General features: G+C 45.0%; 1 protein-coding gene across 3 annotated transcripts; it reads left to right on the forward strand.

Annotated features, from left to right (window-relative positions):
- Positions 1–1,192: 1,192 nt before the first annotated feature.
- On the forward strand, positions 1,193–24,175 carry Ilkap (ILK associated serine/threonine phosphatase). Of its 3 annotated transcripts, none has more exons than XM_034521814.2 (12): positions 1,193–1,378; positions 8,861–8,926; positions 9,395–9,451; positions 11,594–11,713; positions 12,751–12,877; positions 15,285–15,391; positions 15,848–15,941; positions 17,155–17,242; positions 18,451–18,572; positions 21,408–21,527; positions 23,614–23,695; positions 23,924–24,175. In XM_034521814.2, the coding sequence occupies exons 1-12, from the start codon at positions 1,324–1,326 to the stop codon at positions 24,062–24,064; spliced, it is 1,179 nt and encodes a 392-aa protein (XP_034377705.1). In that variant the 5' UTR covers positions 1,193–1,323; the 3' UTR covers positions 24,065–24,175. The 3 variants fall into 3 exon arrangements, with proteins under 3 accessions (XP_034377705.1, XP_076770886.1, XP_034377706.1); XM_034521815.2 differs by lacking the exon at positions 1,193–1,378 and adding an exon at positions 9,027–9,073; XM_076914771.1 differs by lacking the exon at positions 8,861–8,926.
- The last annotated feature ends 353 nt before the right edge of the window (positions 24,176–24,528 follow it).

Consider the following 24,528-nt stretch of genomic DNA (forward strand, 5'->3'; position numbering starts at 1 on the left):
AATTCATGTGGAATGATGGCTGACAAGTCTATTTGCAAGAGTGGGAAATCATCAAAAAGTTTAGTGTGGTGATTTGAATATGATTGGTCCAGGGAGGTGTGGCCTTGGAGGGGGTGTGGTCTTATTGGAGGGGGTGTGGCCTTGTTGGAAAAGGTGTGGTCTTGTTGGCGCTGTAGGTGTGGGCTTTGAGACCCTCTTCCTAGCTGCCTGACAGAATGTTGCTCCTGGCTTCTTTTGGAGGAAGATGTAGAACTCTCAGATCCTTCAGCCCAATATCTGCCTGAATGCTGCCATGCTTCCTGACATGATGACAATGGACTGCATCTAGCCCCAATTGTTGTCCTTTATAAGAGTTGCCTAGGTCGTGGTGACTGTTCACAGTAATGGAAACTCTAACTAAGACAGTTAGCAAGAGCTGTTTTGAAGACTTAGTGGGTGATGTCAAGTTAGGGTGGACTGATAAGTTGGTGAGACATATGGACAAGAGACAAATTGTTGTTATTTCAAAATCCTACATCTGTCATGGAATAGAGTTCTGTCTGAACGCAGTAAAGGCTTCAAACAGTGGCTTGGAGGCCTGCTGGGTGGAATCACCTATCGCAGCTAGAGGATACCTGGTTTACATTTGCAAGGAAGCCATGACTTGTTACCTACTGCATCAAGAAGTCTACACAACACGGGAAAAAACAGGTAAGGTGGTGTTGGAAAGGACTGCTGGGATTTGGGTGTGTGGCCAATACATTTGGGTACCTTTAAGGGAGTGAGGTCTTTGTGGGTTGTATGGCAAGAAGAGGAGTTAATTCCACGAGTGGCTCTTTTCTGAGACCAGGGGAATACAGAGCACAACTCTGTAATAGGTAAAGCAGCAGCCTTTTTGGTGGCTGAGATGAGGAATGTCTGACACTTTTGATGGTGTTTTCTCTGGTCTCTATCCCAGTGGGACAGCCGAGACCCCGCTGGGCGCCATCCTGCTCCCGGGAGATCAGAAGGTGCTTCGCCTGTTCGGTCGCACTGGGAACAGCGGATAGGTGCAGACTTGCCTCTCAGGCCAAAAGCCTGTCTGGGTGTCAGGCTCGGCGCCACTGTTCTCTTCTTTCCGGGGGAAACGCCGTAACAATTTATCACGGGACCAAATGCCCAGGCCAAAAGCGCCTGTGCGCTTGCGCATCCCACCCCCGCCCCGCCCCCGCGCGTAGCACTCTGGGGCGGCGGCTGCGCGGCGCGCGATTGGCAGGGTCTCCCGCGGTGAGTGACGGCGCCGCCGCCGCCGCCGCCGCCGCCGCCCAGGGTAGCGCGGAGCCTCCGCTCTACTGCCCCGCCGCCATGGATCTGTTCGGGGACCTGCCAGAGCCCGAGCGCGCGCCGCGGCCGTCTGCCGGTAAGCGGCGCGGGGAAGAGGGCGGCGCCGGGATGCGCTGCCTCCGCCATCTTCGCGCCACCGCCGCCTCAGTCTCGGCCTGTGCCTCCCGAGGCCGCAGCGACCGCGCGGTCCCTGTCCGGGCCTCGCGAGGCACACGCACGAAGTCCCGCGCCGAAGGGTCGGGCCACTCTGCCTTTAATTTGACCGCAGCAAGACTCCCAGCCGAATGTTCTGGTCCCCGGCCTATCTGCGTACTGGAAACCCCAAGAACTTAAAGAACAAGTTTAGACTTCCAGTCCCTTGATGCGGGGCGCCTACATGGCCAATGCAGGGCTCTATGGCTGGCTAGCCCGGGGTGGGGGGAGCGTTTGCAGCCCACGTTTTGGAAACGTCTTTGACCGAGAATAGGAAGGTGGAGAGGACCCAGCCTTTGCCTTCAGAGCGTTCAGTTCTGATCGCGGATGCATAGGTTAAAAACCGTGGGAAACGCCAAGCGTCCAGAGTAACGGTACCTGAAGACTAGTAAGAAAGACCGGGGAAGGAGGCGGCCTTTAGCGAGGGCTTCGCGAGTTGGAGAGGCTAATGGTTTCCAGGGATTCTAGACAAGGAAACAATGTTCAAACGTGGGAGGGCTCAGATCTCCAGCTTGGTAGAGCAGGACGGGCTGGCATGGCAGAATACTGGGGCTTGAGGTCATGAGAAGGTATTCACCTGCCCTCTTCACGACCTATGCTTTGGTTTCTTACCTGCGCACCTCCAGACTTCTGAGATACTTTGTAGTGTCATCTGTCTTGCAGTTGCTCCTGGTAGTGGCACCGTTACTTACTCCCACCAACCACTCTGATGGTACAGGAGCTTCTAAGTAACTAAGCCTTGAGTCTGTGTATTTGATACAGCCATTCTTTTTGAAGATAACCACTGTTACAGTTGCAAGTAAAGCTGGCCTTATACAGGCAGTCTTGCACCTGTCAGTGGATATAACCTGTGTCTGAATGTGCTTGGACCAGAGTTTGGATTATCAAGTGTGCCTGGAAATCTGTCATCATTTGTAGTTCCTATTGTTTTTTATCCAAAATTACTTTGGGTCTTCTCTGTGGTCAAGGCTCTCTTGACATAACATAAAACCTTACAACTCCTTACTAAAACTTGGGACTTAGCAGATAAGTGCAGAAGGCGCATCCTGGGTGGTTGTCGTCCCCATCTCCCCCCCCCCCCCCCCCCCCCCCCCCGCCCCCAAGCCCAATTTTCAACCCAGGCTGTCCTCCTTGCATAGAGGTGGTGGGATATTTAAGATTCTTTGTTTCTAGGAGTGCATTTGGGAATTGTTTCCTGCTTTCCAGGAGGATATGGACACTGTTACAATGTATTCTTGAACTTTTAAAACAAGACAGGTTTCCAGAATTTGTGGAGCACAGAAGGCTGAGGGCAAAATACTGAAGAGATTGGGAGAATTTAGATGCAGCGTTAACTTGTAGCAAGCTAATAAAACATCCTACAGAAACTTGTCCCCCCTCTGCTCCCATATAACACCTGTAATCCCAGGACTCTATAGAGGCCTAGACAGGAGGCTCTTGAGTTCCAGACCAGTCTGGACCATATAATGAGACTTTGTTTCAAAAAACAGCAACAGTACCAACAAAATAGTTACATAACACCCTAACAAGAGGAAGTTTTGTTTTAATGGCTACAAGTGTTTTGCCTGCGTGTATGTGTGCACCACCTGTGTCCCTTGTCTATAGAGGCCCAGAAGAGGAGGGAGTGGATCCCTTCGAACTGGAGTTACAGACAATTGGGAGCTGCCATTTCTGTGCTGAAGTTGAGCAGCCAGTGCTCTTAACTGCTGAGCCATCATCTCTAGCTCCAAGATAATGATTTAAAAATTAATGCTATATTTTAAACATTAAATCATTAATACTATGATTTAAAAGTATGCTATACTATACTGCTATACGGTTTAGCTGTAACTGGTGGTAGGATCTGGGAGAATGGAGCTGATAAGTGAGGCTGACAACCTCTCATGTAATATAGCCAACTTTATTCAGAGAGTTAAGAATCACATGAGTAAAGAGTACAGTCACAAGGATAAGCTGCACTTGGCAAAAATGTTTTTTCCATAGAGGCACATAAACATGTAATTGAATAATAGCAGCAATCAATAACGAGTAATCTGAAAGAAACTCATTCCTATCCACTATACCTGGGAGGAACACAAAAGCACATTCCAAGAACAAGTATGTATTTTGAAGAAACTGAGGTCACAAGACTCTTGCCTTGTTTTCTCACAGGCACTTAGAATTCTCACAGGACTCCATTCTCGGACCATGTTCAGACATCATACTTTGCTTTAGTAAATGGTGTGGATTGCTAAGTAGTCAGAAGGATAAGACTAAATTGCATACTGACCCAACTCATACATGATGGGTCAGTGTAACAAATTTTCCGAAATAGTACTGGGAGCAATAAAAAAAAGTCTAGTCATTTTCACATACTACAGTAAGGGGTGTGGACAGTGGAGTGGCTGTGTCTTCAGATCAAGCTTTGCACTGCCCTTTGCCTTCATACTGTTGGCAAATGTATTTAATAGGTGATGCCTCCTGCAGATGCTGTGGAATAGAGAGAGCCTGTGCGTTTGGTGGGATGCATGGCCCAGGTTGGATTATATAGTCAGGGATTCGTAGATGATGGCTAGTAACATCCCAGGGATCTGCACTGTAACAGCAACTTAAAAGGGCAGTGCAATGGTTCTGTAAAAAGTACAAAGTATGTGGCAGAAGATGATGCCACCACTCAGCACAACGGGCATATTTCGATTAATTATTTTGGTTTGTTTTTTTTTAGTATTACGTCTTATGTTCATACCCACAAGACACATTTTTTATAACCTGGAAAAAGTATGTAGAAAGTATGTGTTTTATGTCTATAGATATTGTACTGAATTCAGGCTTCACTTCAGGACTTAAGAGATTTTGGTAGTTGAGTATATCAATTTAAAAAATGATCAATCTTTTGCAGGAAGGAATTATACTTATTTTATATCAGTAGTGGCATTTATAGATACATAAAATGCTGACATAGATTGTTTGGTTACATAGAGTGGTTCACTTGTTTGCTTGTTAGACAGACAGTACATACCTTCATGAGTATTTGAAAAATGGAAATAAAGGTTAAAATCAGAAGAAAACATTACTTCTAAAACTTAGTGTATATGCAAGAAAAAATGTAAATCATAGTTAAAGTGAACTGAGAAAAGAATTACAATATATGTTTTGAAGGGTTAATATAGTAATACCCAATGATTGAAAGATTCACAGAATTAATAAAAAGGCAACCCCTTAGTACACATCTTTAATCCCAGCACTTAGTAGGCAGAGGCAGGCAGATCTCTAAAGTCAACACCAGTTGGACTAGGTCTACACAGCAAGTTCCGGGATATTCAGGCTACATAGTGAAACACTGTCTCAAGAAAACGAAGGACAAAAAGTCTTACCATAATATATAATAATCCAGAAGATGTAGTACCTGGCTATATAATGGGGAGGAGGGAATGGGTGATGCTACCTGTGATTGTAAAAGTGCACAGTTCATTCCCTGTTAGTGTTATGGATGTCTGGTGGTAACTGACAACTGTAGTTCACATAGCTTGGATTTCTGTTTATTCAAAACAGCGCAAAGTTTGACTAATGAAAAGTTCCATAGTTTAATATGTATGACCGGAATCCATAGTTTAAGGTCAGATGTGGTGTTTATAGCCTCCAGGATATTTTAAAGGATCCAGATACAAACATGTTTGACCATATTGGTGATATGCAGGATGACTAAAGAGAGCCTCATGAGCCAGCCTGGGGTTGTGCTGTAGAACTATAAGGGTAAGGTGTGGTTTTGGTGAAGTCCAAGGCAGGTGCCCAGCTAGAGCCCACACTGGGAAATCGGCCAGCTGGGTTTGAATCTCCACTCCGCTCCCCATAGCCCACTCATCTTGGGCAAACATTTGGCCTTGGTGTCTCAGCTTCCTTCTCATTGAGTAGTACCAGTACCTTTTGGATCCTTATAGTAATCAGTTGAGTTAAAACATTAAGAGCCCTTAGTATAGTGCCTTACAAGCAGTGAGTATTTCATTTTACAACTCATTCTCAGTTGTGGCCAGTAAGATCGGAGGATAGTCTCTCTCTGTTTTATTAAGTACCTCTGGTGGTATTCTAGGGTGTGAGAGAACAACGTACTGTCCTTTAGTGACAGTGCTGCTTGAGCACTCAGTATTATGGCCGAAGAGGGGCTAGACTGGCACGAAGCAAGACATCTGCTGTGAGGAGTGCCTGTGAGAACTGAAGATACACCTGTTACCTGTGCCAAGACTTTTCATGCTGGACAGTGGGAGTAGAAAGTGCTTAGATGAGGAGGGCTGCTGCTCAGGTTGGCCTTCATGCTGTAATATTCATGCCCCTCTCCTTAAGAGGCTGTGCCTGCTGCTGTCCTGGCCCACTGAATGAGGTGTGCTTGTCCTCGGTTATCTAATTTTTAAAAGACTTACGTTATACGGGTGTTTTGCCTGTATGTATGGACACCATATGTGTGTCTAGTGTCCCCAGAGCTCAGAGGATGGTGTTGGATCCCCTGGAACTGGAGTTATGGATTGTTGTGAGCCACCATGTGGCTCTAGGAATTGAACCTAGGTCTTCTGCAAGAGGAAATATTGCTGAGCTATTTCATCCCCCAACCAAATACAGTTTGAGTGTCAGGGGAATGGGCATTTTGATTGTTAGACCTTTGGAGGTGAGCTGATAGAAAATTAGGGGTTTGTAGAGGAACTAATGCATAAAGCAAGTACTTCAGTGTTCTGCTTCTTAGAATGGAGTTAGCTCTCTGCGTCTGTGGGTTCCATACTTGTGGATTTAATTTACCACAAATTGAAACATTTTAAAAGCTGTAGTGAGCATGTGCAGACTGATTTCTAGTTATCCTTTCTTAACTGATACAATCTAGGGGCCATTTTTGCAGTACTTACTGTGTGCTGGGCACAAATATTCTAGAGATGGTGTAGCATACAGAGGATGATGTTGGTGGGTTGTGTAAGACAGCAATCATCTCTGGATTGGGTATTGGAGTAGTTCCAGAAGCAGTGCTTCATTGTCCCCAAGGATGGGTGGGGACAATGAAGGACAGCTTTGCCTTCTGCTTCCATACATTTGTGTCTCTTGAGAAAAATGAAAGCATTTGCGATTCCTCAGCTTGTTGGGGGAATCCTGTGGGTTAGAACATATCTTCTCGTTTGTAATATGGGAATAAACTAAAAGATTTTGTTAGCTTTAGGGGATTTGTATATAATTAGATACTTCTAAATAGTCCCAAGACGTTTTTTTTCTTCGGAATTGATAAATTCTACTTTTGTTTTAAAGAGAAGAATTAGGCTACAGGGATGGGTAAAGTGTTTACCACACAGTATGAAGATGAGTTCGGATCCCCACTCCACTGCCCATGTAAATGCAGGGTGCACATGAGGTCTACCTGTAATCCCAACACTCAGAGATGGATTTCTGAAGCAAAGTGACTACTAGATGAGCCAAGTGAGCAGGCTCTAGCCTCAGAAGACCCTGCCTCAATGTATAATGTGGAGAGAGATAAGTAAGACAGCCAGAGTCTACCTCTGTTCTCCATACACAGAGCACTTAAGCATACTCACATGTAGACAGACTTGATACCCATCTCATCTTTTGAACAAATCATGATTATAGATAAATCTCCTGAAGAATATAAATTTACTTAAGTGAACTGACTTATATGAGGGTATTTTACATGTGGTCTAAGAAACAAACAGTAGAACCAGGTCTGTGTTGGGTCTATGGGTGCTAGGAATGGAACCCAGATCCTCTGCAAGAGCACTATAGGAAGTAAGCATGCTGTATGGTGGTCATTTATACCCAGTTACACATTCTAAGAATGTATATAACTGTAGATGCAAAAAACTGTAAAACTCTATGTTCTTCCCTGTACTTGTGTGAGAGCTTGATAGAAACTAATAATAAAATAATCATAATATACCATAATAAGTGTGTGTTTGGGGGGCTTGAGAGATTGGCCCAGTAGCTAAGAGCACTTCTTCCTCTTGTAGAAGACACAGGTTCCATTCCCAGCACCTACGTGGTAGCTTGCAACCATCTGCATCTCCAGTTCCAGAGGCTTCAAGGCCTTCTTTTGATCTCTGGGTATCAGTTATACACATGGTATACAGACATACATACAGGCAAAACACTTGTACACATAAAATTAGATAAATATAATTAAAAAAAAATAGTGTGTGATTTGGGAACATTCTTAAGTAAAAATTAAAGTTGCTTGAATATAATGTAATTCTATGGCAGTTACTCTGATAACTCAAATGGCCACTAATTACTAACGGTTTCTGAGGGATTAAGTGACAGGCAGCATGGAGAGAGCAAAGATGCTCTGGGTGATGAGATACACAGTGGACAGGGGTTAGGGATAGCACAAGGCTTCTTTACGCTCACTTAGAGTGGTGTGCGGTTGAAAACAAGTTATTTTCATAGTTTCCTATTTAATACAGTTGGGCTGCCATTGATATTGCATAACTGAATCTGGAAAGTGTAGGTAAAGAGTCTGCTTACCCTACTCCATCAGGATGTTTTTCTCTTGATTCTTGTGTGTCAGTTCATATGTTTAATAGTTTAAGTAGAATTTTGGAAGACTTAGAAGCTGGGGAATAAGGAATAATGATTATATTTTACGTGAAAAATGATAATGGGACATAAGGCATTCTCTCCTGTTGCACAAGTCACCAGAATAGCATTCAGTAGTTCCCATGGTTCTTTGAAGGCTCCCTCTGCTTCTCAACTCTCTGTCTTGAGGTACAAAAGTCATCTTTTCTCTTTCACTTTTAAGGGACGATTTTAGGAACAAGAGTATATTGTAGTTCAGAGGTACAGCACACTTAGCATGCATCCATACTTAGTATTGGAGATAGAAGAGAAAGGGGAGGAAGAGTGATGGTGGCACACGCACACCTTTTACCTCAACACTCAGGAGGCAGAGGCAGGAGCATCTCTGTGAGTGTGAGGTTAACTTGGTCTTTATTGTGAGTTTCAGGCCAGGGCTATATTGTAAGAACTCCCTGACACCCCCTGCCCCCCCAAAAAAATCAAAATATGTTTTAAATTTGGTACCTGCAAGGGTGTTATTTCATTGTTTTATGTTGACTGTGACTGTTAGAAACAGAGGCCTTTTATAGTGAATAGCTGTCCTGAAGAGATTTTTTAAAAAATATGTCTGTTTAACAGAAAAGAGAAAATTTAACTCATAGCAACATACCTCACAGCAGAAGAGGCACAGGAGTGTTTCCCTGTAGACATGTATCCTGGGTGACCGACTGTTCTCTAAAAGCAGGCTTTCTGTCCTCAAAGCAGGAGAAGAGGCATGGGAGTGTTTTCCTGTAGAAGTGTGTCCTGGGTGACTGACCGCCTGCTCTCTAAAACCAGGTTTCTGTTTTAGGGAAGGAAGCACAGGAAAGCCCCGTGCTCTTTGAGGACCTGCCCCCGGCCAGCAGTGCTGACTCAGGTACAGTCTCCAGGCTGTCCCAGGTGTGTGTCAGCGTCTACTCATCCTGGGAGTGCACTTGTCTCAATCTTTCTCCCTTTCCCCCATTTTTAACACACAGATATTTTAGGTGTTGGCTGTCTTTAAGTTTTGAATCCATGGCCTCAGGTAAGGCAGAAAGACCTGCAGTAGGCAGCCCTGAGAAGTGCTGCATAACCAGGACGAGCCTTTTCTCTGGTTCAGTTCAGTATGTGACTAGTTGAAGTGAAATTCAGCTCTTTTAAGACAGAATTTCTATTTCCTTTGAAATCATAGGACTTTAAAATAGGTTCCGGATTTATTATTCCCTACAGACTGAGTTGCACTGGATTGACACAAGTTCTGAATTTGTCTCAATAAGCTGCTGCATAGGTGTCCTGGTGGGATAGATTCTGAAACTGAAGCATGGTTTGTCATTTTGGACTCACTCTGGGTTCTTCTGTGTTTCAGGATCTGGGGGACCTTTACTCTTTGATGATCTTCCACCTGCTGGCAGTGGCAATTCAGGTAGGCAAGCAGCTTTGAGGTATGGCTGGAGATAACCCTTATTTTGCCACTATGTAAACTGTGTGCACAGGTTTTAGCAAGATTTTGAATGGCATTAAAGTATAGTACAGATAAGGTCTATTAAAATTAAACAGACACCTCGGAAGCAGAGATTAGAGACCTCAGTACTATATCAGCCACTTTGTTTCTTCTCCTTAACTTTGCCTTCACCTGCTAGGCTGAGTTTTTAAGAATTAAGGTCCAGGCATGTATCCCAGCACTTGGGAGGCAGAGGCAGGTGGATTTCTGAGTTAGAGGCCAGCCTGGTCTACAGAGTGAGTTCCAGGACAGCCAGGGCTACACAGAGAAACCCTGTCTCAAAAAACCAAAAAAAAAAAAAAAAAAAAAAAAAAAAGGACCCAAGCTAAAGCAGAAGGAAGTTGAGTTCCAGACTAGCCTGGGCTACATAATGAGACCATGTCTCAAAATAATAGCAATCATTTAAAAGGTCAGAAATTCATTATGAACTTTCATATTAACTTTTTTAAAAAATTTCAGTCTGTTACTCTGATTTGCCTTATGTCCCCCACAGACACAGATACATGACAGTGTTCTGTTTTATGTCCTGTTAGGGAGAAGGGAAGAGTGGTGGGTATACTGTTATGGTATAGCTGCAGACTGATTATTCTGTCTAATTAACAGTCTCTTACTTGGAGTTGCTGTGTGGGGACTGGGGAGAGGTTGCAGGTGGTCCTAATTTTTGTGGTTAAAAGTTCCATTTGTTGCCAAATAGAACATTTACTACTTTTCCAAAGAGCTTTTTTTTTTTTTTTTTAAATCCCTGTGAAATCAGTAGGATTGCTTATTTAAAAAAAAAAAAGCATTTAATTGTCTTGTATAAGAATCCCAAAGTTTTCAGGACTAGGGACTCATATCAAAAACTGCAGCATGCTCATATTAGTCAGCCTTGAAAACTTTCTTAATAAAGTCAGTGCTCTTAATTATATGAGAGTTAATATGCAAGTCAAGTATTGATGCAGATTTAACTTTAACATACTTCAGCCTGGCTACTTGTTAATCATTAGAAGACTTACACAGCATGGTACTCTGGTACTCAGTATTTTGGATTTCTTAGAAAACTGATTCTTCTCAAGAGGGCAGATAATTTGTGGGAGGGAGTTGACCGCGTGCTAGTCTTATAGACTTATAGTCTTATAGTCCTTGTGAAGAGCCTCTAATACGCAGACCATGTTCTGTGATGCAGTGCAGCTCACCTTGAGGCTACTAGTAGCAGTGTACTTCTCTGTTTTGAAATTAGAAAGGATAACTGGAACCCAGACAGTAAGCAGCATGATGCTGATGGAGAGACACTGAGGAGTTGTATTAACATCCATGGCATTTTCTCATTAAGTTGCTTTTTCTCATGCGGGGTATCATGCATTTGGTAATACAATTGTGGATACGCTCTTTTGCAAGGAAATGAATCTTAGCACAGAGCTTTTTCTTCTTTTTGCTAACAAGTAGGTTGAGTGAGTGGATACAGAGAACACTTACGAACATTTGAGGTAACAGGCACCACAGTAGATGGGTTGTTTCTTGTCTCTATCGATGTTCATACAGTCTCTGGAGATGGTAGACTCTCACCATGTTATGAAGAAACTGTAGCTGGAAGATTAGAAACCGAAGCTAGACCTACCTTATAGTCTCCAAACACTTAAGTACTTCTAGGTTTGCTTGATGCAGAGGTCGGGACAGCTCCACAGCACTCTATGCCTTTCAGGTAGAACCTGCCTGTTAACCTCATTTTAAGCTGTTTAGGAGTATGTAGTTTGGACTTGTTCAGGAACATACAAGTTTGCTGCAGCTTTTGGACATGTCCCTGTTAGTCACCAGGGGTCTGTGGATGTACTATATCATAAATATACTACAGGCTAGAAGTTTAAGTTTGTATACAAAGTTCTGCTACTGAGAAGTCTCCTGGGATTCTGCCTGGATGCTGCCCTGTCTTCTGTCTTTCTAACCAGAAGTTCTAGCCTGGGCATCACATGTGGTGGTCCTTGCCTAAAGTACATTCATGTCTCAGGACTGCAGTGAATGGAGCCTGGGCTGCTGGCGACTCTGCAGTCTATAGCTGTTTCTGTCTGGCTTTTGCTTCATTTCTAGGTTCCCTCGCCACATCAGGTTCCCAGGTGGTGAAGAATGAAGGGAAAGGAGCAAAGAGGAAAGCCCCCGAGGAAGAGAAGAATGGCGGTGAAGAGCTTGTGGAAAAGAAAGTTTGTAAAGGTTTTCAGACAGTTTGAAAACAAATGTATCAGATTTATACTTTAAACATCCCAGAGCAAAGCCAGTGTCAGCACCTAACTGTAGCACTTCTCCTGGTGTAAGAAGTGGGCTTGGCCCCCTTTTGCAAATGATATTTAAGACTGCCTTTGCTTTTCATACACTTGTCTGACTGGACAGGAGACCATATTGTTCCTCAGCATTGAGAAGGACACATGTTTTTTTCTTAGTCCTCTTCAGAAATGGCTATTTTTTGACCATCCATTCTTCCTGACTACTAGTCTTCATTTGAAAACTCTTGATTAGCTTTGACTAAGAGAAATAGCTGTAGGCTTCCCTTCCTGTACTGACGGAGAGAAATGACTGAAAACTTTCACTTCCTCTACAAATGATCACTTCAGTGAGAGCAATGGCACCAGTGTGTCAGTACTGCTGGGACATGGCCAAAAGGCATCTTTTCTAGAAGTGCTCCAGGTGTCCGTAGAGAACTTAAACTAGGCAGCCTCTAAATGACACCATTCTGTGCTACAGCAGACTCCCTGCCCCTTCACTTCTCAGTTGGAAGGGAAGTGGCAGTTACCACTGTTGGCAGCCTGGAGCATACAAATACATAGTTTCAGGGTCTCCAGCAGCATAGGGCAACTCTACTGATTTGAAGTCTCTAGAAATGGGATTTTTTTTTTTATGTCTTTATTAAATTGTCACCAAACTAAATTTACCCTTGGGGATCTCTTTCCCCTGATCCTTAGTTCCACCTCTGTGTGAGGCAGCACTTCTTTGACTCTGGTCTCCTTGGGTGGAGTTCGTCTGTCTGCTTACCACTGATCTCACATGTCTGTCACAGCTCCAGGATTTCTGGCAGACTCTGCTTGTGGCTACAGACTTATAACTAGGGAGATGCCTTGAGGGGTTGCTTATTTGTACCACGATGATGTTGCTGAGCAAGGCTGCCATAGTACCTCATATTTGCTCTGGGACTAGGGCTTCTAGAGGATAAATAAGGCACAGTTTTGTATTGGCTTTTTGTTTTCTTTCCTCAGGCTCTTCCATGATCTTTGCTCTGAAAGGCTATGTGGCAGAGCGGAAGGGTGAGAGGGAGGAGATGCAGGATGCCCATGTCATCCTGAATGATATCACTCAGGAGTGTAACCCTCCGTCATCTCTCATGTGAGTGTTTACATTCCAGCAAGCCTGGTTGATGGCCGTTTCTCCTGTTCTAAGCTTTGGACTGTGTGAAGATGCTTCTATAAGAATGGTGCCATGAGGAACCTGCTGTTTGCATCAGTGGATCTTAGATGGGAGAATATTTTTGAGATAATTGTTACTATTTGAGGATATTTTTGTTTTTGAAGTGGAACAGGCAGTGGCTATTGCTATTGGTGGATATGATAGAGACAGAAATATTACATTGCTAAACATGGGACTGCCCCTCAACAAAGATTTGACCAGCCTAAATTCCATCAGGGTTGCACCTTAGTGCTGCTGCGTGGGGACTGCCTCCCCTGCTGTGGACTTCATGCAGTTGTACTCTCACAAAGACTATTCGCTTCAGGCTGAGTGCTTTTATTCTGTGTCCTAGAGAGTGGATGGATTGAAAGTCACTGAGTGTGGGTGTGGTGGTATATTCTTGTCATCCTCTCCTGAATTCCCAGCACTCAGTGGATGTCATGTTCCTGGAAAGCCTTAGAACTACCAAAAACGTTCTGCCTTCAAAACAAACCCAGCAGAGTCTTATAGCATTGGGAGAGGCTGTACAGATAGATAATAGGGCCCAGAAAGACCAAAATAGTCAAATGGCCTGGAAGAAAGAAAGAAAGTGGTGCACACATGGAACTGAAGCCTTTGATCAGTTCTCAGACCCAGAAGAAACAAGCAGACAGTAGCACATTGCATGACTGCCAACGTTCTGTTATATACATTGCATAGTTATATATTTCATGTGTTACTTCTATAATCGAGAATTGCACAATGTGGATGCTGTGGTTTTCCCTGACACTAGTTCATTAACATACAGTGTGCTAACAGCTGTCATCCAGCTTGTCATTATGGTTGCTGCAGAGCCAACGATCATGACAGAGACAAGAACATAGTGGGTTCAAAACCAGGAAAGAGCTTTGGGAAGTGTCCCCAGATAATACCAATTGCACAGTGACAGGTTCCAAGTTGTAAGCCAGATGAGACTTGTTTTCTCATGGCTCATAATGTCTTATATTGCAAAGGAATGCAAAGAAGTTTGAAAGAAAAGTTGATCTTAACCCTAAATGTCATTTCTTTATAGTTTTCTGTCTGATGTATTTTTTAATTAAAATTATTGTGTGCATTTATGATGCAGGTAGAAGGTACATACATGACACTGTGCCTGTATAGTTGTCGGTGGATAACTTTGTGGGGTTGGTTTTCTCCATCCACCATTACATGAGTACCAGGAATTGAACTCAGGTTGTCAGGCTTTCAAGCCAAACTCTTTACCCAGTGAACCATCTAGCTGAAGTAGGTGTTTTATTTTTGGAGACATGGTGGCACTATGTAACCTTGGCTGGCTCAATATGTAGACTAAGTCAGACTTGAACACACAGAGATCCACCTGCCTCTGCCTCCCAGGTGCTGTGATTAAAGGCGTGTGCTACCACATCTGCCTCTGATTTTTTTTAATGGCTATTACCATTTATATGGGTTTTCTGACAAAGGCTGAATAGGAAATAGGAATAAGAAGATGAGCATAAACTGTGGAGCTAGATATTAACACTTAAGCAAGAACCCTGGAACTTCTCCGTTGTTCTTATGAACATTTTTGACAAGAGTCTTGGATGAGTAACTTTTTTCATTTGTTTAACAAAGTCTTATTTAAATGGGATAAAAGTTCTGAATTCTAATTTCACTGAGAAATTATATAGCTTAGTTTATAAATTTTATGTGTATAAGTTTTTGCCTTCATGTATGTATATGCACCACATGCATGCTTGGTATCCAGAGAGGTCAGAAGGGGGCTTTGAATTCCGTGGAACTGGAGTAATGGATGCTGGGAACTGAACCTGGGTCGTCTTTAAGAGCAGCAAGTGCTCTTAACTACTGAGCCATCTCTCTAGCCTACAGCTTAGTTGTTGAAATAAATGTGGTTTTGTTAGTTTTGTGTCTTAAGATAGGGTCTCACTCTGTAGGCCAGACAGGTCTTGGTACTTAGGATTTAGCCCAGGCTGGCTTCAAACTCTTAGCAGTTCTCATGCCCCAGCCTCCTGTGTTCTGGGATAACTGGTGTGAGCTACTATACTGCTCTCAAATTTGAGTCTCTTAAATATTACTACCTTTCTCCCTATATCAGTGTGACTAGTATCTCAGCAGTGTGAATTTCAAGTTTATTGCTTGAGATGAGACTTGAAAGCTTTAATGAAGCTGAGTGTGGTGAGATTGCCTACCTGTAGTCCTAACACACCTGGGCAGGGACACGAGAGTCTGTAATTGGAGGCCAGACTGAGCTAAATATGGAGCCCATGGCAGAAGTAAGCAAAGCAAGCTTCAGTGAAGAGGTGTGTTCACTGCTTTAAGGATATGCTGAACTTATAATTTGTTCTTCTAGTACTCGGGTTTCATACTTTGCTGTTTTTGATGGACATGGAGGAATTCGAGCCTCGAAATTTGCTGCACAGAATTTGCACCAGAACTTAATCAGGAAATTTCCTAAAGGTGAGACTGAGAGCTGAGTTTGACTTGCTTCTGCTGTTTGCATGGCTGAGTCTGTCAGATTGAGTGTTTTGCTTTGGCAGAAAGTCATTGATGGGTCTGGGGATATAGCACAGTTGATAGTTTACCTGAGTAGCATGCATGAAGCCCTAGATTCAATACAATTCTTTAGCTTTTAAAGGAGGGAACTTAGGGGTCACAAGAGGCTGTGTGAATAAAGCATCATTTCTTAGCTTCTTGTTAAGTGTCTGGAATGTGATTAGTGCCTTGTCTGGACATACCATGGAGACACTAGGGAAACCACTACAACTGAATTTACATGGTACTCCTACAGGTGAGGGAATAGATTGTTGACAAGGACTTAGAAAAAAATTTATATGTGAAAACGACTTACAAAACCCGAGTGGGCAGCAGCCTTTTCCTCTTGAAAGGTTATTCTGTTTGACCCTTCTTTACCAGGAGATGTAATCAGTGTGGAGAAGACTGTGAAGAGGTGCCTGCTAGATACTTTCAAGCACACCGATGAAGAGTTCCTGAAACAAGCTTCAAGCCAGTGAGTATAACTGCATGCCGGATGCTCAGTGCATGGTGTTTCCTGAGAACCCTTCAGGTCTTGTGATACTGTTTAGCACAGTGCTTTGTGTCTCAGGAGTACCCAGCACCATGTGTGAGCTCTTACAGCCATTAACTAAGAAGGATGTGGCATTAATGGGAAGCCGATCAGGTTGATTGCCCCTAATTCTCATGCCCTGAGTTCAGTTCCATACGGTAAAAGGAGATACTCCCTCAAAAGTTGGCCTTGCCCTCCACACACATGTACACATACACCATACACATACATATAATAATATTTTTTTAAATAAATAAATTTTAAAAAGCAAAAAAAATGCTTTTTAGACAAATGTTGGATCTGCAGAGATGGCTCAGTGGTTAAGTGCACAGGCTACTCTTCTAGAGGACCCAGCTTCAGTTTCTAGCACCCCCATGGTGGAGCACAACTTTCCGTAGCTCCAGTTCCAAGGGAGTCTAATGTTCTCTTCTGGTCTCCAGGAGCACCAGGCATGCACTTGAATACATGCAGGCAAGACACTCATACATCTAAGAAGGGAAAAAAGATGTGTGTATCTTTGCATCACAGTAATGCCTTGACTTGGGCTATGTTAGGAAGAATGGTTTGCTGTTTGTTTTTAGTTTTGAGAGGGTTTCACTGTGTATCCCTGGCTGGCCTCAAACTCAAAAGTTCTGCCTGCATCTGGAGAGAACCAAAGGTTTGTGTGTCCCCTCTATGCCCAAAGTAAAGAGCTTTGTTTCAGCTTGCTATTCTGGATTTTAGGCGCAGTATAAGGCAACCCAGTTAGTTTGGACCTTGGATTCAAGTGGCATATCATGGTGGTAGTGAGTATCAGCATGCGAGCTCATTGCTGAGCCAGACAGCAAGAGACAGGGAAAATGGGCCCGAGCCCCACAGTCCCCTTGAAGGACTTTGCAGTGAGATCCCACAGCTCCTTATGAGGAAACATTCACAGTGACCTAAGATCTCTCAGAAGGCCCCATCTCCTAGAGGTCCACCGTACTTCCTCATAGTGTCACCATGGGGTCCCACCCTTTGACATAGGAACATCTGGGGATACTACCTTTATCTACACTACTGAGTAGTTCAGAGGGTACAATCTGGTTTAACCTGGCAGACTTGCTGCTTAGCTCTGTAAGTTAGTCTCTGGGCACTCGCCAGTAGTGGTGACTGCGTTTCTGATGTGTTTCCCCAGGAAGCCTGCCTGGAAAGACGGGTCCACTGCCACGTGTGTCCTGGCTGTGGACAACATCCTGTATATTGCCAACCTTGGAGATAGTCGGGTATGTGGCTCTGAGCCTCTTGCTCAGGAGAGAACTTCAGCAAGTTCACGTGTTGGTGGCTGGTTGGGCCTTCTAATGGGGTTGCTGCAAGGAGTGTTCCAGTGTGCTCCCGGGAAAGAATCAACAGCTGAGCAAGGAAAGTCTGTTTTCCCAGAGGAGCCTGAACTGGTTTAACACGGAGATCCAGTCCCTGCCCCCCTTATGGTTTTTTTTTTTTTTTTTCTTTTTTGCATACTGATAAGTGATGTTGTGGTTTGGAGTGAAATCAGTGTGCAAGTAACTTAGCTCCTCCTTTTTCTGACATAGTTGGTATTGAATGAAAGTATTAACTCCAGCTCTCTGAAGTGTTTCCTCTGCAGAGCAGCTTGAAAGCTATGAAGGGAAGTCCAAGGCCACGCCCATCTGCAGCGTGGGAGCCCAGGGGAACCCAGGGGCAGGTCAGCTGCTGTAGGGAGTGGCCTTATGTTCAAGCATGCTGCTTTTCCACCCAGCCCTGTGTCCTTTGGTTGTCAGTGACCACTCACACTTAACCAGCTCCTACAACTCCTCCTCTGGTGCTTAGCCTGGGTACTGCTCATCACTAGGAATGCAGCTGTAAACTGAGGTGACAGCCTGTCCTCAGGGAGCTTATGTTCCTGGGAGCCTCTGTAGACAAGGTCTAGTGTATGAGTGTTTAGAACAAGTGACTCAAACCACAACAGGAGGAAAAATATGTCATTCTTTCCCCCCACCCCCAAATTCTTCAAGCCAGACCCAGTCTAAACCCTGGTTCTTTATGTGACTTTAGGCAAATTACTCCTCTGGGCTTCAGTGTCCTCTGTGAAAGGGACACAGTAGCCATGGTCCTGGGAGCACACAGGGAACAGTGCTTGCTTGTCCATATCCTCACCTCTCGTAGATAAACTCACAGACTTCTGACTTTGACCATGGGATTTCTTAAATGCCTCCTGTCTTTGGCACTGATGCCACCGACAATGGCCATTTGCGAGATTGGCTTCAGTCAGCCAGCAAGGCTTGACACCCAAACTGGGCGTTTCTTAGCATGAGAGTGAGAAAAAGTTTCCTATTTGCTATTTCTTTGATGCTGGATTCTCTGAGCTTCTTTATGTCAGCAGGCAGCTGAGTGTGAAGTCATTGTAAGTCTCCCTTCGATGAAGTCCTAGATGCTGCTCACTGAATTCTATGGTTTGTGATCTCTGTCTTCCCAGGCGATCCTGTGTCGATACAATGAGGAAAGTCAAAAGCACGCAGCCTTAAGCCTCAGCAAAGAGCACAACCCAACTCAGTATGAAGAGCGCATGAGGATACAGAAGGCTGGAGGGAACGTCAGGTATCCAAGAACTCAGGCCTCCACACACTCGAGGGTTAATGTGCGTAGTAAGGTCTACTCTCAGGTCTGGCGGTGCATATGGATAGCTCAGTTCTTCTGTGTCTCAGTAAAGGTAGAGAGTGTATCCCTGGCTGAACAGAAAAACAAAATTTGTCTCAAGTCAGTACTTAACCACTAACTATTTTCAGTGTTCTGGGAAGCTTCTCTCATACTGTCCTTGTTTGGTGTTTGAACAGGGTCTCATCTAGCCCAGGCTGGCCTCACCCCAGTCTATAGCCAGAGCTGGCCTTAAACTCCTGATTTTCTTGCCTCCAGCTTCTCACTGCTAGAATTATTGGCCTGCCTTAGCATGTCCAGTTTATATACTGCCCTCTGTGGCACTGAATAAATTAGAGTTTCCAGAGAGAAAATCTCTAGTGGTTAGTAGACCAGATTCAGAGCTAGAAATGGGAATACTTGTAGTTTCAGGTAGTTGGGAGGTTGAGACAGGAGAATATTTGAATTCAGGAATTCAAGGTCTACCTGCACAATGTGGTGAGGCACTCTGTCAAAAGTTAGTTAATAAAGGACACCTTCAGAATATGCTATTGCTGACACAGAGGGTCACGTCTTGCTGCTGCGTCTCCTCAGTTCACTCACCACTGTCTTCGAAGGCCATGTGACTATAGATATCACTTGTGTGCCCAAAGGCTAAATGAGGACTTCATTCATCATCTTCACAGACATGACCACAAATGTTTTCTGGTTCTTTCTATAATTTGTCCTTTAAGTTTTTTTTGTTCTATTGGATATAAATGTTCAAAAAATCTACTTTTAGCTAAGCTTCTAAGATGTTTTGAGATTGAAGTTTGAAGTCTTTCTCTTCTATAAGTTGTATGAGAGCTGGGAATCTTTGTGCATTGCCTGTGGGGATGGAGAGAGGCAGCCACTGTGAAAACTGCAGGTCTTCCAGGTTACATGGGGTCACACAGGACTCAGTACCAGATTTCCTATACACCAGCAGTTCCTAGCCCATGGGTCATGATCCCTTTGTGTTGTTGAACAACCCTTTCAGAGGGGTCGCATATCAGATATTTGCATTACAGTTCATGACAGTATGAAAATTACAGTTATGAAGTAGCAACAAAATAATTTTATAGTTGGGGGTCATCACAACATGAGGAACTGTATTAAAGGGTCTCAACATTATGAAGGTTGAGACCCACTGCTACATCTCAACAGTAGACACAAGGGGGCAGCAGCATGGTGTCCATTGACAGATGGCATAAAGACTAGCCTGTTACTAGTACGTGTTCATTACAATGAAGGCAGTGTGCAGCAGGGGTTCCTCTGGGAGCATGAAAAGAGGTTTGCTTTTTTTTTGCAAGGAAGGGTCTAGCCTGGCAGGCTTTCTGAAGCCTGACGTTGCAGTCCATCTGCATGGTGCCTCTGGGACTGGGCTAAGTTACAGTGTCATGGTCCTTGGGAACCAGAGCTTAGAGTTGTCTATAACTAGAGTTCACACACTGGCCTTGGGCTTCGGCTGTTCTCCAGGGTGGAACATTCTTCCCCTTTTCCCACATGCTAAAGGAATATCAGTGGTCTCCTACTTTCTTCAGCAGCCAGATGAGCCCCAGACCCAGGAAGAGCAGGAGTCTTAGCTATGAGAACTGGAATAGGAAGGCTCTGCACGGAGCTAAGATCTGAGAGCTGCGAAGAGGTTCTCTCATGGCTCTTACTTAAGATTGGGGCTGCCTCCTGTTCAACGCTGCTCTCAGGCACCTCCATCACTCCAGTTCTGTTTAATAATGTGTATTCTAGAATGCTCTGTTTTTCCCAGAGGCCAGCAGAAGTCTTTAGGGATTAAAAAACATTCATTCAGGGCAGCTAAACTGAGCCACTGGGGGTGACTGGAATAAAGGCTAGGCTGAATCCTGCCTTCAGAATTGTTGCACCAGCCCAGGAGGAACTTCCTGTCCCACCTGTCTATCTGTACAGCATCTCATTTGTCACTTAGGAAGCTCAGGGACACTAAACCACCACGCTACTCTGGCATTTAGGAAGTCTTAAACATGATGGCCTCAGAGCCCAGGGAGTCAGTATGAGCCTGGCTAGCATGGTTCTGGGGGCAGTGGCACTCCACACTGGCTCCCTTTGATCATAGTGTCTGCCTAAGGTACCTCTTCTATTTACAGGTCACCTGTTTTTCTCTCACAAAAAAGTGTGAGATTATCACGAGTGAGATTGTAGTCCTGCTGATATGAAAGTGCAAGTGCTTCAGCCGCTAGGAATCGTACCTCAGCTAGCTTCTGAGCCAGGCTTCGACAGAGTGCTTACCATCCTCTTTCCTGGCCACCTTAACACAGGCTGTGTGCGTAGTCATTTAAGGGGCTTATAACTCACATCATCTTGTCAGAATAACTGGGCATGGGAAGTTGGGGAGGGGGTATAGGCATTGTGGTGACATTCACCACTGAGTCTATCGACAGGTTGGATGGCACCCATCGTTGCTGCCAGGTATAGCTGTGTAGTCCCCGTCCCTGAGGGAGCAAGACCTGAATGACCTAGGTTTATGTCTGTGCCTGACCTGAGATAAAGAAATGTTAGGCTAGCTGAGTGGTGGTGGTACATGCCTTTGATCCCAGCACTCAGGGCAGAGGCAAGTGGATCTCTTGAGAGGCCAGCCTGGTCTACACCGTGAGTTCCAGGACAGCCAGGACTACACAAAGAAACCCTGTCTCAAAAACTAAACAAAAAGAAATGTCAGACTTAGCTATCATGGACTCTCAGTTTCTGCTTTCAGGGAGGGCCCTGTGACCAGTCAGGTGAGAGTCTGACATTGTCCCCTCATTTTAGAGATGGTCGTGTCTTGGGCGTGTTGGAGGTATCTCGTTCCATTGGAGATGGGCAATACAAGCGTTGTGGAGTCACATCTGTACCTGATATCAGACGCTGCCAGCTGACTCCCAATGACAGGTAAAAGCAAATGGTCACCAAAAGTGTGGGTGTACACATACGGGGCTTGTTTCTCTTGCTGGCTTTGCTCCAATCTGTGTTCAGCCTTTGCTGGGGGACGTTGGGGAGAGGTATGCATTGTGCCTGGCCCTAGGGGTACAGAGACAGACACCCTGGTTTTATGATGGTCAGGAAGCAAATGAGACGGATACTTGCTTTATCACAGGCATGTAGTACTTGTGCTAGGCTTTACTGTGGGGGAGAGGCATGCATTCCAGAGGGACTATCCAGGCCATGTCAACTCATTCAAGTACAGCATGAAACAGCCAGGTCTATGCTAGCAATGGTGGCTAGGGACTTGGTGTGGGGGGCGGGGGGGGGGTGGAGTGGGAAGAAGTTCTCGGCACAGATTGAGCCGGATCTGTGGGGTTGCCAAGGCATTTGGATTTTAGCTTATACATGTAGAAAATCATAGGATCAAGGCCTGAGTGGCTGAGAAAGACTTCTGTTCAGGGGTCTCCTGTTGCAGGTAGATCAAGACTAGGCAAGGCTTGAGGGTAGCACAGGGAACCTAGGAAGAGTGGCTAAGGGCTAGGCAACAGGCAGGGAGCTTTCCTGACCCTAGCAGGATGGAAGGCTGAGCCAAACTATGAGCAGAAGGAATGGAGGGAGCTCAGGGAAACAGAACTGAGGTGAAGGAGGGGGTGGGTGACAGAGAGTAGAGGCCACATGGCAGTCTCTAGGCACAGCTCCCAGGCCTGCTGGGAAAAGCCGTGCTCTGACACCTGCCTGCCTGTGCCTTGTTGTCAATTATCCTGGGGTCTTGGAGTGTGTTTCTGGAGGCCGCTTGTAGGGTTATGGCCTTCTCTGCCCTAGATTAGGACAGTTCAGCTGCCTGGGCTCTTTTGTGCTCTCAAAGAGTGGCACCTTAGGGACAACCATGGCATCAGCAGTGTGTAATGGCAGTGCTATGTTAAGCACATGTCTGTGCGATTTACTATTCTGAGTCTGACTGAAAAATACTGGAAAGCATAGCCTGCTTAGACTTGTCCCCACCATGTCCCAACCTTAGGTTGTGTGGTCACAAAATGTGGCTAGGTATGTGACCTACCAGAAGATGGAGACTCTGGGTAGGATAGGAAACAAAGGCAGATAGCTGTTTTAAAGCCAGGCCAAGAGAACAGTAGCTTCCACAACAAAACATAGGTGCTCAGAGGCTTCCTCTGGGCATCCTGGGGACAGTGAGCTGTGTTCAGTCAGAAAGTGGGGATATCCACTGTGGGGTCTCAGACCCTTAGCCGTGAAGCTCCACACAAGGTGCCTCCCTCATGGGTGGGAAGTGTCCCTCCTGTGGTACACACCAGCCCTCCTTAAATCACAACTCCCTCGTGGGTAGAAAGTGTCCCTCCTGTGGTACACACCATCCCCCCTTAAATCACACCTCACTTTACAGAGTTTCATCTTTCTCATACAAACTCTGTTGCTTTAAAATTTTCTTGGCCACTGAATTGTTGGACAGGCACAGTGCTACTGGTTTGGTTTTGAAGATTTTATTTGGTTGATTGGTTTGTTTGTTTGTTTGTTTAATATGCTTGGTGGTTTACCTGCAAGTATGTCTGTGTGAGGGTGTCAGATTCTGGAGTACAGTTGTGAGCTGCCAAGTGGGTGCTGGGAATTGAACCTGGGTTCTCTGGAACAGCAGTCACTACTCCCAACCACTGAGCCATCTCTCCAGCCCCTTGTTTTATTTTTTGAGACAGGGTCTCACTATATATACCAGGCTGGCCTTGAGGTCCACCTGCCTCTGACCCTTGAGTACTGGGAGTGAAGGCATGCATAACCAAGCTTCGTTGGTTTGGGTCTTTTGAGATGACGTGTCCTGTAGCCGCACTGGTATCAAACTTGGTGTGTAGCCAGAATGACCCTCTCTCCACTTCCAGAGGACTGAGATTACACATATGTGTGCCATTATTTTTATTTTTAGGGTACTGAGTGGAACCAGGGCTTTTCTTAATGTTAGACGGCTAGCCACTCCTCACTGAACTCTCAGGTCACCTTCTGTTCAAGAGCTTGTGCCCGAGACCCTTGTTTCTTCCTTATGTCTTAGGTTCATTTTGCTGGCTTGCGACGGACTCTTCAAGGTCTTTACCCCAGAAGAAGCTGTGAACTTCATCTTGTCCTGCCTTGAGGTGAGACATCTTAGAGGGTGTGCCACTTGTCTCAGCTGTTCTTTATTTCCATAGTTGCCTGTGTCAGGAGTTATCTCTGAACTCTGTCAGCATAAGCCCTGTTGTGGCACTCACCAGTCACTGACCTGCCAGCCTGTGTTAGGGACAGTAGGCCCTGCCCTGCCTGCAGTGTCTTAAGAGAATGACAAGGCTGGTGCCCTGTTCACTCAGATCCCATCCCTTTGGTAGGATGACAAGATCCAGACCCGAGAAGGGAAGCCTGCTGTTGATGCCCGCTATGAAGCTGCATGCAACAGGCTGGCTAACAAGGCTGTGCAGCGGGGCTCAGCAGACAACGTGACGGTGATGGTGGTGAGGATAGGACACTGAGGCCAGCACGCTGCACGTGTGCTCTTGACTTGCAGGTTCATTTTGTTTGTGCACGCTGTGTGTACTTCTGTGGGACTTCCATGGTTGTAAATAAAGGTTTCTTTTTTCCTAGTTATTTGAGTGAGTGGTCCTGAGTTAACTGTTTACTTTAGAATGTGCTCTGGATCTGTCCTTGTCAGCACCATGATGGATATCTTGGACAAGTTCACGATGATGTTAGTAGTTCACAGGCTCTTGCTCTCATTGTGACCCTTTGTGGAAGTGGGACCTTGTAGTAGGATGACAGGATGATAATCGGGCTCTGTCCAGTTCTCTGTCCAGAGCACATGTTGCATATTTCTGGCTGGAGCCCAGGTGTGGCTGAAATGGGGTCCATAGATGAATTTACCACATGGCATGCCAGTCTCGCCAGGTCCCTAGACATCTACAATCAGCTCACTCCTGTTCCCCTGAAGTGAGCCCTG

This window comes from Arvicanthis niloticus, chromosome 17 (genome assembly GCF_011762505.2).
Source record: "Arvicanthis niloticus isolate mArvNil1 chromosome 17, mArvNil1.pat.X, whole genome shotgun sequence".
In the NCBI taxonomy this organism is placed as follows: domain Eukaryota; kingdom Metazoa; phylum Chordata; class Mammalia; order Rodentia; family Muridae; genus Arvicanthis; species Arvicanthis niloticus.